The 12,572-nt window shown below is 32.3% G+C and overlaps 1 protein-coding gene across 2 annotated transcripts; it reads left to right on the top strand.

The window, feature by feature from the left end:
* Positions 1-1,499: 1,499 nt before the first annotated feature.
* Positions 1,500-7,634, top strand: LOC133298343 (maltose excess protein 1, chloroplastic-like). Of its 2 annotated transcripts, none has more exons than XM_061497613.1 (9): positions 1,500-1,841; positions 2,290-2,463; positions 2,870-3,160; positions 3,389-3,478; positions 4,856-4,957; positions 5,059-5,177; positions 6,479-6,541; positions 6,642-6,703; positions 7,222-7,634. In XM_061497613.1, exons 1-9 carry the CDS (start codon positions 1,578-1,580, stop codon positions 7,302-7,304), a joined length of 1,248 nt encoding a protein of 415 aa, XP_061353597.1. In that variant the 5' UTR covers positions 1,500-1,577; the 3' UTR covers positions 7,305-7,634. The 2 variants fall into 2 exon arrangements, with proteins under 2 accessions (XP_061353597.1, XP_061353605.1); XM_061497621.1 differs by having other exon boundaries at positions 1,741-1,841; positions 2,297-2,463.
* The last annotated feature ends 4,938 nt before the right edge of the window (positions 7,635-12,572 follow it).

Here is a 12,572-nt window from a genome sequence, read left to right as displayed (position 1 = left end):
CAAGAGATTATTATTATAATTTTTTTTACTGAAAGTTTAGTTTTTGATGAAATCTAATGAAATTGTTTTGTTGTCAGTAAAAAATACAGTTATGAACATGTCTTCCATAAAAGTGTACTCTGTCTGATGCAAGCCTTTTTGTCTAAATCAATTTATTTCATTTATTGTCCCAACCGGTAAAGATTGCATTAGGAAACAAGCAAATAGCAAAGCATAGATTATAAACCAGGCACCTAATACATAATTCATTTCAACTAATTTCTTAATTTTTACTACAATAATAACCAAGGTTTAAGAGATGGTATGAATAGCATTTAAAGTATACTTCTATATATGGCAGAAGTTTATAATACCAAAATGACGCTATGAAGTGTCAATCTATGTCTAAATAGATTTTTTGTAACATAAAAAGAATCCATTAAAAGGAAAAGGCTAGATGTCAACATCTATCTCTTATTTTTTTATTAGAGGAGACTGGTCTTTTATTTTCGGTCTTTTATTTTCTATATACGATAATCTAATCAAATTGTAGCCTACATATATCACTTAGTCTTCTATATAAGAAGTGAAAAAATATCTTCAGAAACAAAAAAGAATTGTGATGTTTACAAGAATAAAAAAAACGAATTGTGATCTATCAAAAACATCTAAAATAAAATCTACTTCATACGCAACAGGGACCATTCAAATTGAACACAATTCTTATCTGTTAAATTTCTTTCACATAAGAAAGTCCAATTAAATTGAGTACACTTAGTATCAATTAAGAATTTTGAATTTTATTCGAAAAAGTAATGTAAAATAATAGGTCCACGTTAATCAAGAAAATCGCATACTCACATTACATTTTATTGTTTTGAAATGATTAGAACTTAGAAACCCATTAATTATTTTAACAGAGTATCTAATCTCATGTTATAAGAGATATTTTCTATTATGTCAAAGACCCAATACAATGAGTCCTATCATGTGCTAAAAAATAAATAATAACAAAACATGCTTATCGATGTATCATAAAGGGCCGACCCAGTTCAAATACCCACTTCGTGAGTGTCTGGGGAAGGGAATACTCTAGGCAGTCTTTCCCCTGTTTTTTGCAGAGAGGCTGATTCGAACCCGCGACCTGACACACCACGGCAAGCAAGCTTACCGCTGAGCCAAGCCGGCCCTTCTATCGATGTATCATAACGTAAGATAATTCTCTCTTACTACACAATAGAATAATTTTACTATTTTAATATAGGAGAAATAAAATTTGAGAAAATATCTCCTTGAATCGTACGGTGCAACTGCGATCCCCAGTTGTTACACTAATATGTTCATGAATTTAAGTGTAGATGCGGTAAAGGAAGCAAATATCAAGAGTGAATCCACGTGTAGTGTATTGGAGATATGCATATCTACCACCGACCAATCCCATTCCCCAACACACTACAACTGCAACTCACTCACTCTTTTGGTGTTTCGTTTCTGAAATCAGAATAACAACATTTGTTGAATGCAAACCTTGCTGCACTATTATTGTCATACCAAGTTGTTTTGTTATCAACATCACAACATTAAATCCACTCAAACTCATGGCTAGGTCATGCGTGTCTCCACCTTATGCTCCTCTTCATCTTCAACGCCAAAGTCAACATCAAAACCGCAACCTCGTACAATTCAAATTTCCCACTTTGGCTTTCTCTTCCTCTTTCCCTCGCCCTCATCAAAATCTCATTTTTCTCCTCAATGTTTCCTCTTCTGCCTCCACCCAGTACCAGCTCTTTGCTTTCCCTCGACGAAGACCCAATTTTGTTATTAATGCTCTTGATTCCAACGACCCTCATCCACATCACCAGGTACCTCTTCTACCCCATTATCACTTCATTTTTCGTACTCATTGCTTGAATTCACTGGCAACTCATCATCATTTCCTATATTGGAGTTTTGGGTTTTTATGTAATGTTGCTAATAAGTGATTGGTGAAGACATTGATTGATAAATCTTTGTCCCTTTGTTACCTTCTATGATTGGTTAAGCTAAGTCCTTTTGGTACTTTCTTAAATAAAGGGGAACTGGGAAGATTGCATTTACATTTTCTTTTTCATACTGAAAAACCAAAACTCAATAAGCTAAGGTAAAAATTATTCAATATTTCATAAAATCCTTGGTGTTTTGCTATTTAAACATTGACTTCATGATTTATCAAGTCCTATTGGTTTTTGTAAGATAACAAAAATTTGACAAGGTTTGTTGGATTGGTGTTGTATGTGTCCCTTTGGGATTAACTTTGGGCATTGTTTGAAGGGATCAGTTAACGTTGGGAGAAACGAAAGCTACGAACAATGGGAATCGCTTACAGCAAAGTTCTCTGGAGCAGCCAATATTCCATTTCTGTTACTGCAAATGCCTCAAATTATACTAAATGCTCGAAATCTTGGGTCAGGAAATAAAACTGCTCTCTTGGCTGTCCCATGGCTGGTAAGGCATTGATGAAAGTTTTAAAATTTGAAAAACACCTTTTATGTCTATCCTCCCCTTGATCTTAAATATTTTATAATTTTTTTTTTCTGCTAATTTTCATTACATCTGAGTAAATTTATGAACACTTTTGAAATGAATGTAGTTATTTCATTTAGTATTTTTTTCAGTTCATTTGAATGAGTTGGTTTTTTCAATTCAAAAGCATGTCCAAACTCACTTAATTTGGCTGAATTAATGAGGTTCTAACATCTTTCAAAATTATGCTATAGAATAGTAATGTTTGAAAATTTATAAATTCAGTTGTTCTTTCTTCTTTGTTCCTGTACTTTACTTTTATTAAATCAACTCGATGGGGCATTACTCATATAACCTAAGGTGGGTAATGACATGGATGTCAATGCAGGGAATGCTCACTAGTTTGCTTGGAAACCTGTCACTACTTTCATACTTTGCCAAGAAGAAAGAAAAGGAAGCAATGGTAGTGCAGACATTGGGTGTAGTTTCGACATATGTGGTCATTGTTCAGCTGGCATTGGCAGAAGCCATGCCTTTGTCTTACTTTTTGGCGACTTCAGTTGTGGTGGTGTCTGGTCTTGTTCTGAATTTCCTGAATTACTTTGGTTTACTAAATGCTGGAATCTGGCGCTTTTGGGAAGATTTCATTACAGTTGGGGGTTTATCAGTGCTTCCCCAAGTAATAGTGCTTTCCTTCTCTCACCCTAGGATTAATAAAATTAGTACATTTTATCAATTTATATTCGTATTATTAAGTACTGACCCAAGCATACCGATTAATTAACATTTGCTCAGGTTTTTATGTATTATGTCCTTTTAAGTGCATGGGCACACACAGATGGATATACTATTTTTTTATAACTTTTACTACTTATATGACATTGCCTAATTTACAATCTGGATGCAGATAATGTGGTCTACATTTGTCCCCTATATACCTAACAGCATCTTACCTGGGGCAACTGCCTTTTTGATAGCTGTCGTGGCTGTTACCATGGTAATCTTCTTATTTCCTTTGGGTTATATTTGATTATGTCTCACAACTTAATCCACGTTGCATGGGTATGCGGTATGCCTAAAATGGTCTTGCACTCATACCCAGTACATATGGGTACCGTACCCTACTAAACTTGTAAGTAATATATTGTCTAGCCAGCTTGAAATTATTGCAAATAAGTAAAAAAATATCTTGTACCTCAAGGTGAACTTTATTTCCCCCCCAAAAATGAGTGTATCTCATTAGCCATATCGTACCATTGCTGGTACACATATTGTCATACTCTTATCAGTGTGTAAGGTATCAGAACCAAGAATGAAAAGAGAGAAAGAGTAAGAGAAAGACGAAAGTATTGTATTGCAGAAAAGTGAGAAATGAATTATATGTTCAGATTACAATTGCTAACAGATATATATACAACTCTGTATAATAACCAATGAATAACTGAATGAGAACTAAACACGTGCAACGGCTGAGCTGAGAATGCGGAACCTGTTAAAAGTTGGTTGAGTCAGTTGATCTTTCATTCCCCCACAAACTCAGTGTCGGAGGAGTGGAGAGACTGAGCTTGTCTCTAAAATCCAAAAACTTGGAACGTGTTACGGCTTTTGTAAGACCATCTGCTACCTGGTCAGTTGAGGGAACATGATACACTGAAACTGACTTATCTAACACCTTTTCATGAACAAAGTACAAGTCCAACTCAAAATTCTTTGTCCGTGAATGAAAGAGAGGGTTGGCAGTGAGGAGAACAACACTTAGATTGTCACAATAGATATTGGGAGTTTGAGGCAATCTTACTTGAAGTTCAGATAACAAAGACTTGATCCAAGTGAGCTCCGCAACAGTTGCAGCCAAGCAGCGGTATTCGGTTTCGGTGCTAGATCAAGGTATCAGATCCAAGAATGAAAAGAGAGAGAGAGTAAGAGAAAGACGAAAGTATTGTATTGCAGAAAAGTGAGAAATGAATTATATTTTCAGATTACAATTGCTGACAGATATATATACAACTCTGTATAATAACCAATGAATAACTGAATGAGAACTAAACACGTGCATCAGTTGCAACAGCTCAGCTGAGAATGCGGAACTTGTTAAGAGTTGGTTGAGTCGGTTGATCTTTCACAGTGCAACACAGAACTCAATATATTTCCTGAATTTTCATTTAACCACTTATTTCACCAACTCATACAAGAGAGGGTAATGACAAAATGATATTTTCTAATTGTTCCATTTAAATGTCATGGTATTTGTTAATTGAAACCAAGACCTTTGGATTTGAGGTCTTGTTTCTAGATTGGATCTGATGGTACTGAACCAGGGAAATAGGCTTTCAGTTTCATTGTCATTTTAAACTCATTACTCTTAGATTTGCAGTCAAGAAGTGGAAAACTCTCTGAGAAAGGTGTCAAATTTGTTGGAGGAATATCTGGATGGACAGCTACGTTACTCTTCATGTGGATGCCAGTTTCTCAAATGGTAAACTTCATATATGAGAAATTTGTGTTTGTTTAAGAGCTGTGCAATTCATCTTTTATACCCTATGCATTTTTTATTACGACCTTTTTCTTCTTCTCTAGTGGACAAATTTTCTCAATCCTGAGAACATGAAAGGGCTGTCAGCTTTTTCAATGTTGCTTGCTATGCTTGGAAATGGACTTATGCTCCCACGTGCTCTCTTGATTCGTGATTTCATGTGGTAATAATTATCTTTCTTCTATTGACTCTTATGTTCTACTAATCACAAATTATGGCAATACCAAATTTTCTTTAAGACATAATATTTGAAAGCAGTTTTACAGTCTAGCCCTTGACTGTAGCACATCCATCACATTATTCATACTGTAAGGTGATATATATACAGGTTGCCGTTTTTTTACTAGTATGAAAATTGCCCGAGTGATGTTATTTGTACACCTCATTTTATACACCTCCCGCTACACCTTGAAGTGTTGTCAAATATTGTTAAACTATTATAAACTACTCTGCAAAAGTTATCATCCAGACCCAGTAACATCGATTAAAAACTAACTGTTATCATTTAAATGATAAATTTTGGAGAATAGCTGATAACAGTTTTAATAATAGTTGATAACAGTAAGGTGTAGGGGGAGTTGTAAAAATGAGATGTTACTCAAACTCAAATTACCTTGTTGATGTGTGGTGGTTCAATTAAAATGGATCTTAGCATGTTTCTTTATAATGAATATTATTTTTATTTGCTTTGCCTCTAATGATAATCACTTTAGTCGGAATTTATTGATTCCATGTCACTAAGGGTGTAAATAGGTTAAGCTAGGCTAGGCTTTGACTTAAATAGACCAGGTCTGTGTAAAAAATATTGGATATGGTCTGGCCTATTAGCCTGTGTAGACCCCAAATTATAAGTCTGGCCTGACCTATATTTAAAAAATAAAAGTCTCGGCCTAGACTTGTTAACCTGTTTAAGCCTATTAAACATTCAACAATTAAAAGAATAACTAAAATAATATTATTTTATTATTCAAAAATATCAAAATAATAATTTTATTTATTATATTTTAAATAAATAATATGATACTGTTCCCCCGCACTCCGGATTAGTCCCATAGCCGGCTCAAAGAGTCGAAGCTCGTGGGGATACCGGAGGGAGCCAACTCGTCTCAAAGAGATAATTAGGGTTGGGTAACTCCAAAAAAAGAAATAAATAATATGATATAGGCTTATAGGCCTGACATGTACAAAAAAGTCTATGGCCTGTTTTCTAAATAGGTTTTCTTAAAAGCCTTGGCTTGTTCTATTTTACTATTTATAATAGGCCAAGTCTGGCCTAATATAGGCGAGACCGTAGGCCCCTGTAGGCCGGCCTAGCCCATTTACACCCCTACATGTCACCGATGTGCTCACCTTTACCATTACTTATACTTTTCGATTTTTAAATGTCCTGTTTGTTGTAATCTTCTTCCGTTTCTTCTGCATACAAAATTAACTCTTTATGGATTCAACTAACTGTGATTGTAGGTTCACTGGTTCAGCGTGGGCTACCTTTTTTTATGGATATGGGAATATTGCATGCCTATACTTGTAAGTTAATATAAGTCTATTTTTCATCTGTATTTTTATGCTGGTGCTCTTTTAGTCTTTTGAGCAAAATTTAGTAAACTAATATTGTGCTTTCATCCAGTTTAAACGTTATCAGCAAGGAATTCTTCTTGGCAGCAACTGTCGGTTTGATTTCATGGATAGGTTACTCTCTTGACCCTAGTCATAACACACAAACACTCTTAAACACAGTCACATATAAATTTGTTGCCATGCCCAGATTGTGTTATGTAATATTTCACTCATGTCCTCATAAGGTTGATGTACTGTATCCCGGTTTCTCCAATTGTTGTGTGATGATGATTTTGTTTCGCTGCACTGTTGATGATGCGTTTATCGTTTTTGTGCCATGTCTTGTGCAATTGTTAAATCAATAAAATAGGCATTCCTGTTAGAGACATTGCCCCACACATTTCACAAAGATGTGATTCTATAGATATTATAAAGTAATTTTATTTTTTAAAAATAATTGGTGGTTGTGTGATTAAAATAAAAGGCCTAAGAGTCTTTTAATTTAGTTATTATGTATATATTTTCAATCTTCACAATTAACAATAAAGGTGGTATAAGTATTTTGTGTAATTGTAGGTTCTACATTCAAAATTGCAGAACTTTCTTTTGCCCCAATGCAATAAACAACTGATTTATTTTCCTTGTGACAGGATTGGCTTTCTGGAGAGACAGTGTAGTACATGGTCACAGTTCACCTTTGGCTTCTTTACGTGACTTGGTTTTTGGATCGTGAAGGTAAAGCTATGCTGCACTGAAGTTCAATTGGGTGCTCTTTGCTGAAATGGTTATGCTTGATTGACACTGCAACTACAGTACACAAGCTTGTGAGTTTTTAAGCATCTATCATAATTAATACCACTCTTCTTACATCATGGTATTGAGAATGAGTATGTTGTAACTAGTAAGCCTTTTAAGTGATCTCACATAGAAGCTGTGATATAGGACTACATTGGACATGGAGCATATAATTGTAATATTAAAAGTGAAATTTATCCCAGTTATTTGTTTAGTCACTCTTTCAAATAATTATAGTTTCCATTTTTAGAATATATTTTTTCTTATCTAGTTAGTCCTTTTCATATAAGTCAATTTTTGTTGTAACAAATTATTGTCATTTCATGCTTACAAAAAAAAAATTATTATTTTATTTTATTTTATTTTGCGGGGTCTAGAGATGGCGTGGAATGCTGGGTTCCGTAAGGTTGTGATTGAGAGTGATTCATCTAGTGTGGTCACTGTACTCACCAGAAGTGGTGTAGCAGTCCGTGAAAATCAGTTGATTTCTCGTATACGAACTTGGTTGGGAAGAAGCTGGTCTGTTATTGTTCAACACACTTTAAGGGAAGCAAATACTTGTGCAGATTGGTTAGCAAATTTCATTATTGACCATGGTAATCAGGAAGATCGTTTGGTGTAGGGGGAGCCTCCTCCTGGTCTAATCGCGCTTCTTAATGCTGATATGGCGGGTGTTGGAAGATCTCGTGTCCTATTTTGTAATTCGTAGCTTTATTCCGTTTTTGTTTCTGTTTTTGTTGTTGTTGGGGGGTTTAGTCCTCCTTTTCTTTACCCAAAAAAAAAAAGTACAATTTATTTTATTAACTTGACTGGATGAATAATCAACTTAGACAAACTAGTAAACGCAAATAAATATATTCTTTTAACGTTCTAAAAGATAAGATGGAGTCGTGTGCAGTCATGTTATCATTTATACAAGAGAAATGGGGTGAATTATGATTACATTGTCTCACTAGAGTACTTCAAGAGTTAATATTTGAATCATTTTGGACTTGCTGTAAATATGATTTCTAATTTTAATCAAAATCCATGGAAGCATGAACTGAAATAACTTGCGAATCCAAAGAAACAAGTTGCGAAATTGACAAGTTATTTCGAACCCGACTATTTTGCTTAACTTGCCACTATTTATATAAGGTTATTTAAAAAAGGAGTGAGGATCATTTTACACCAGTGTAAGTTACACTTTTAATTTTGATCATTGATTCCACTTATATTTAAGAGCTTTAATTTTTTAGTATATGAGTCATTGGATACAAGTGGATCAATGATCAAGATTGAGTATAAGACTTCTAACTCTTATATTGGTGTAAGAATATCCTGTTCCTAAAAAAGAGTCTGATCCTAAATTTTTCCCTACTTTAAGTGCTTCCCAAAATATTAATAATTAGAAGAAACTAAATATGATAAATTGAGTTACCTAAATTCAATTACAAATAGAGTTTCAAGTTATATATAAATTGTTGAATGGATACTGTTTCCCGTTTATGCTGTAAATAGTAAATATACATGATCAAATTAAATATGATAAAAATGGGTGAATTGATTGCAATGACCCTTTGTTTCTTTTGGTTTTCTCTTAGTTTTGCCTTTCTGTTCCAAATAGAAAGATTGTCCTGGTTTAGGGACCACTTTCTTTTCGTTTCTTCATGGTTTTAGCTTGTGTGCGATATTACGAGCTATTTAATTAAATATATCTGTTTCTTTTTAATTCATGGTTTTATCAGGTATGTGATTTTGTTTTATACAATAATAGCAATGAGATTTGAATTTATAAGGGTATGTAAATTATTAAAATCTCTCATTATTAACCCATATCTGATGACTTCACATGTGTGTGATTCTAATGCTTTACTGTGTCATCCTTATGTAGGTTAAAAAGAAACATTTTGTATCATTTATTGCTTCAAATAAATTTTTTAATAAATATTTTTGTTTGCACCTGAGAATGTCCAAATGAAAATGAGAGTGAATTAAAAATTTCATTAATAAAGAGAGATATAGATATAAAAATTTTACATGATTAGATCATGTGAAATTCCCAATAAAAATATACCAAGATAGAGAAGAAAAACAAGATTATATTTTAATTTCTAAGACAATTTTAGTCAAGAACTAGGAGCAAACAATATGTCATTTGTTGGCATCTATAAATGTTACTCTTTACAATTTGAAGATCAGCCCATCCAGAAAGTTTTGAAGAATAAAAGGAAAAAGAATTGTATGTTGCTAAATGTTGTTTCATGGGATATATATTACTAAAAATGTGTTAGTGGTGGTGTGATCCTATGTGGTTGACTTGCATTGTCCGCTAATGATAATAGATTGCATAATGGAGAACTTATCTCATCTATTTTTGGTTTTGGTCTGCAATCATCAACTAAGTTTTGTTTTTGGTCTGCCATCAATTGAAACCATCTTCAATGCGGAAATTTTTAAGATATCACGGTGGTACCATTTATTCAGTAGGGAAGACCAATCACAAAAAGAGAGAGAAGATGAAAGTGGGATAAAAAAAAGAAAAATAAAAATAAAAATACAAGTGGCAAATTTTGAAAGGAAGTGGTATGTGCGACGGTGGCACCAAAAGTTTGCTCCTTCAATGCACACTTGAACAGACTCTATGATGGAGGAGTCTATAAAAGGGTGCATTTTCAGCTTCATGAGTCCCTGAACTCACTCTATTACAAAGCTACACAACATCTGAATTGTAGAAAAGAATTTGGAAAGCTCATAAAAATTTTACACATCAGAATTACAGCAACCATTCAAAACAACAAGAAAAACAATGACAAAAGATATTTATGATGTATTATATTCCGCATTTCAATATATTTAGAACTTAGAATGTATGTATGCATTTTAATTGTTGCTCCATTAAAGTGTTTTCATGTTTTGCTCACTCATACATTGGTAATTATGCAAGTCATAACAGAAAATTGCAGGCAACACAAGCAACTGCGCAAATTCACCCAGCGCTGTTGTCACCTGTCAGCAAACCACTCTCATCCCCTTATTTTCTTTTTCAATAATTGTAATTAGTTATCATGTGTACGTAGGCAAAAAAAATTAAGTTAATGCTTTTTAATAAATTAATTATACATTTATTACAGTTTTAGAAATAATTACATATTTATTGCACAATAAGACGTCCAATTTGATCGTCACCAATGACGCCTAAATTGGGCGTCACTCAAGAGGCAATCACGCCTAATTTAGACGTCACAAATCAGGTGTTGACATGTGTTATATTGTTTTTCAAAAAAAAAAATAATTTAATCATAAAACCACTGAATACCATACCTTTTGACTTGGGTATCCAAATCAAGTAATTCTATTTGTTAATTCCACATAACTTTTCGAGATCTACGCAATGACATCTCATTTGATATATTTTATTTCTCACAAACATAATTTAAATTTAAATCAAGTAATTCTTCTTCCTTAGAGATTTAGAATATTTATTTAATTATTTCCTTTATTAATACAGATTTTTCAAATTGATTTTTGAGTTTAAATCACAAATCAAATCTTTATTTTGTTTTCCTTATTAATAATAATTGTTATTTTTAATTTAAATCACAAACTAAATTTTTTTTATAATAAAAATAAAAAAAATTATTTTTTTAATTTAAATCACACATCAAATCTTGATTTATTTTTTATATTAAACCACAAACGCAGAACTCAAAGGCTTCAGAGTTAAAAAATGTGACACGTGTCAACACCTGACACGTCACCAATCATGTCTAAATTGAGTTTCAATCAAGAGGCAATCACGCATAATTTAAGTAATTTTATTTTTGAAAAACATTCATAAGCCATCATTAATTTCAGACCACGAATAATAACCCAGTAGCTTATAGCATTAATCATTAATTTCAAAAATAATATCCTTCTTCCTTAGAGATTTAGAATATTTATTTAATTATTTCCTTTATTTCTACAGATTTTTCAAATTGATTTTTTAGTTTAAATTACAAATCAAATCTTTATTTTTTTTTCCTTATTAATAATAATTTTTATTTTTTATTTTTAATTTAAATCACAAACTAAATTTTTGTTATAAGAAAAAAAATTATTATAAAAAAAATTTAAATCACAAATCAAAATTTTATTTATTTTTTTATATTAAATCACAAACCCAGAACTCAAAGGCTTCTGGGTTTAACCGCTCTTATAATATCATTCTTGCAAATTAAAATTGTGTTTGTGAGAAATAAAATATGTTAAACGAGATTTCATTGCGTAGATCTCGAAAGGTTATATGAAATCAAAAAAAAGAATTGCCTGATTTAGATATCCAAGTCAAATATTATCTTATTGTGCAATAAATGTGTAATTATTTTTAAAATTGTAATAAATACGTAATTAATTTATTAAAAAGCATTAAATTAATTTTTTTTGCCTATGTATCTAATTAACCTTGTATTGTTGCTATTAATTGATTGCTAATTCATTATCAAGGCTCTAATCTTAATTTTAAAAATTCAAGAAAGTAAATCTAACAACCAATATAGCACTCGGGGCATGGGAATCAAAAAAATTGATACATTAATGACGAATTAATAATAATATTCGAATCACTTGATGGTGAGAATTACATGGTGAATTAATCACAGACACGTAAAAATTAACTATAATTAATGATGAATCTTTTTAAAAATAAAACGAGATTGATTTCCTGATTTGGGATGAGATACCGTGCGTGATTATTACACTAAATCTCAGATAAATATGTTGAAATTCACTAATAATATATTGATTTTCTGATATGGATTTTAGGAAAATATCAATATAATCTTATCAAAGATTCATTTACTTATTCACTAACACATCTCCCTCCGTTTCGTCCCTATTCTCCCTATAAATATTCCCTCACCCTTCACTCCCAATTATCTCTTCACTCTCAGTACCTCTTCACTCTCAATCCTCTCTCCCAATTATCTCTTCACTCTCAGTACCTCTTCACTCTCAATCCTCTCTCACTCTTCTCAAGGTCAGTGTTGTTACTTTTATCTTATTAGTTAATTAATATTGTTATATGATCAGTGTTATATTAATTTAGTAAATTGATTTGTGATTAGTGATTTTATTGAGGTCAATTAAGAGTTTGTTTTTTCACTTGTTCAAAAAATAAAGAAAAAAGAGAGAGAAAAGAATGCAACCTTAAAAAGTTACACGAGTCATCCTCAACAATCTGAAA

This window comes from Gastrolobium bilobum, unplaced genomic scaffold (genome assembly GCF_033153095.1).
Source record: "Gastrolobium bilobum isolate Gb01-03AN ecotype WA unplaced genomic scaffold, APGP_CSIRO_Gbil_v1 utg3870, whole genome shotgun sequence".
NCBI classification, from domain to species: Eukaryota; Viridiplantae; Streptophyta; class Magnoliopsida; order Fabales; family Fabaceae; genus Gastrolobium; species Gastrolobium bilobum.
The sequence above is the reverse complement of the archived record's forward strand: the minus strand, read 5'-3'. Positions and strand labels throughout refer to the sequence as shown.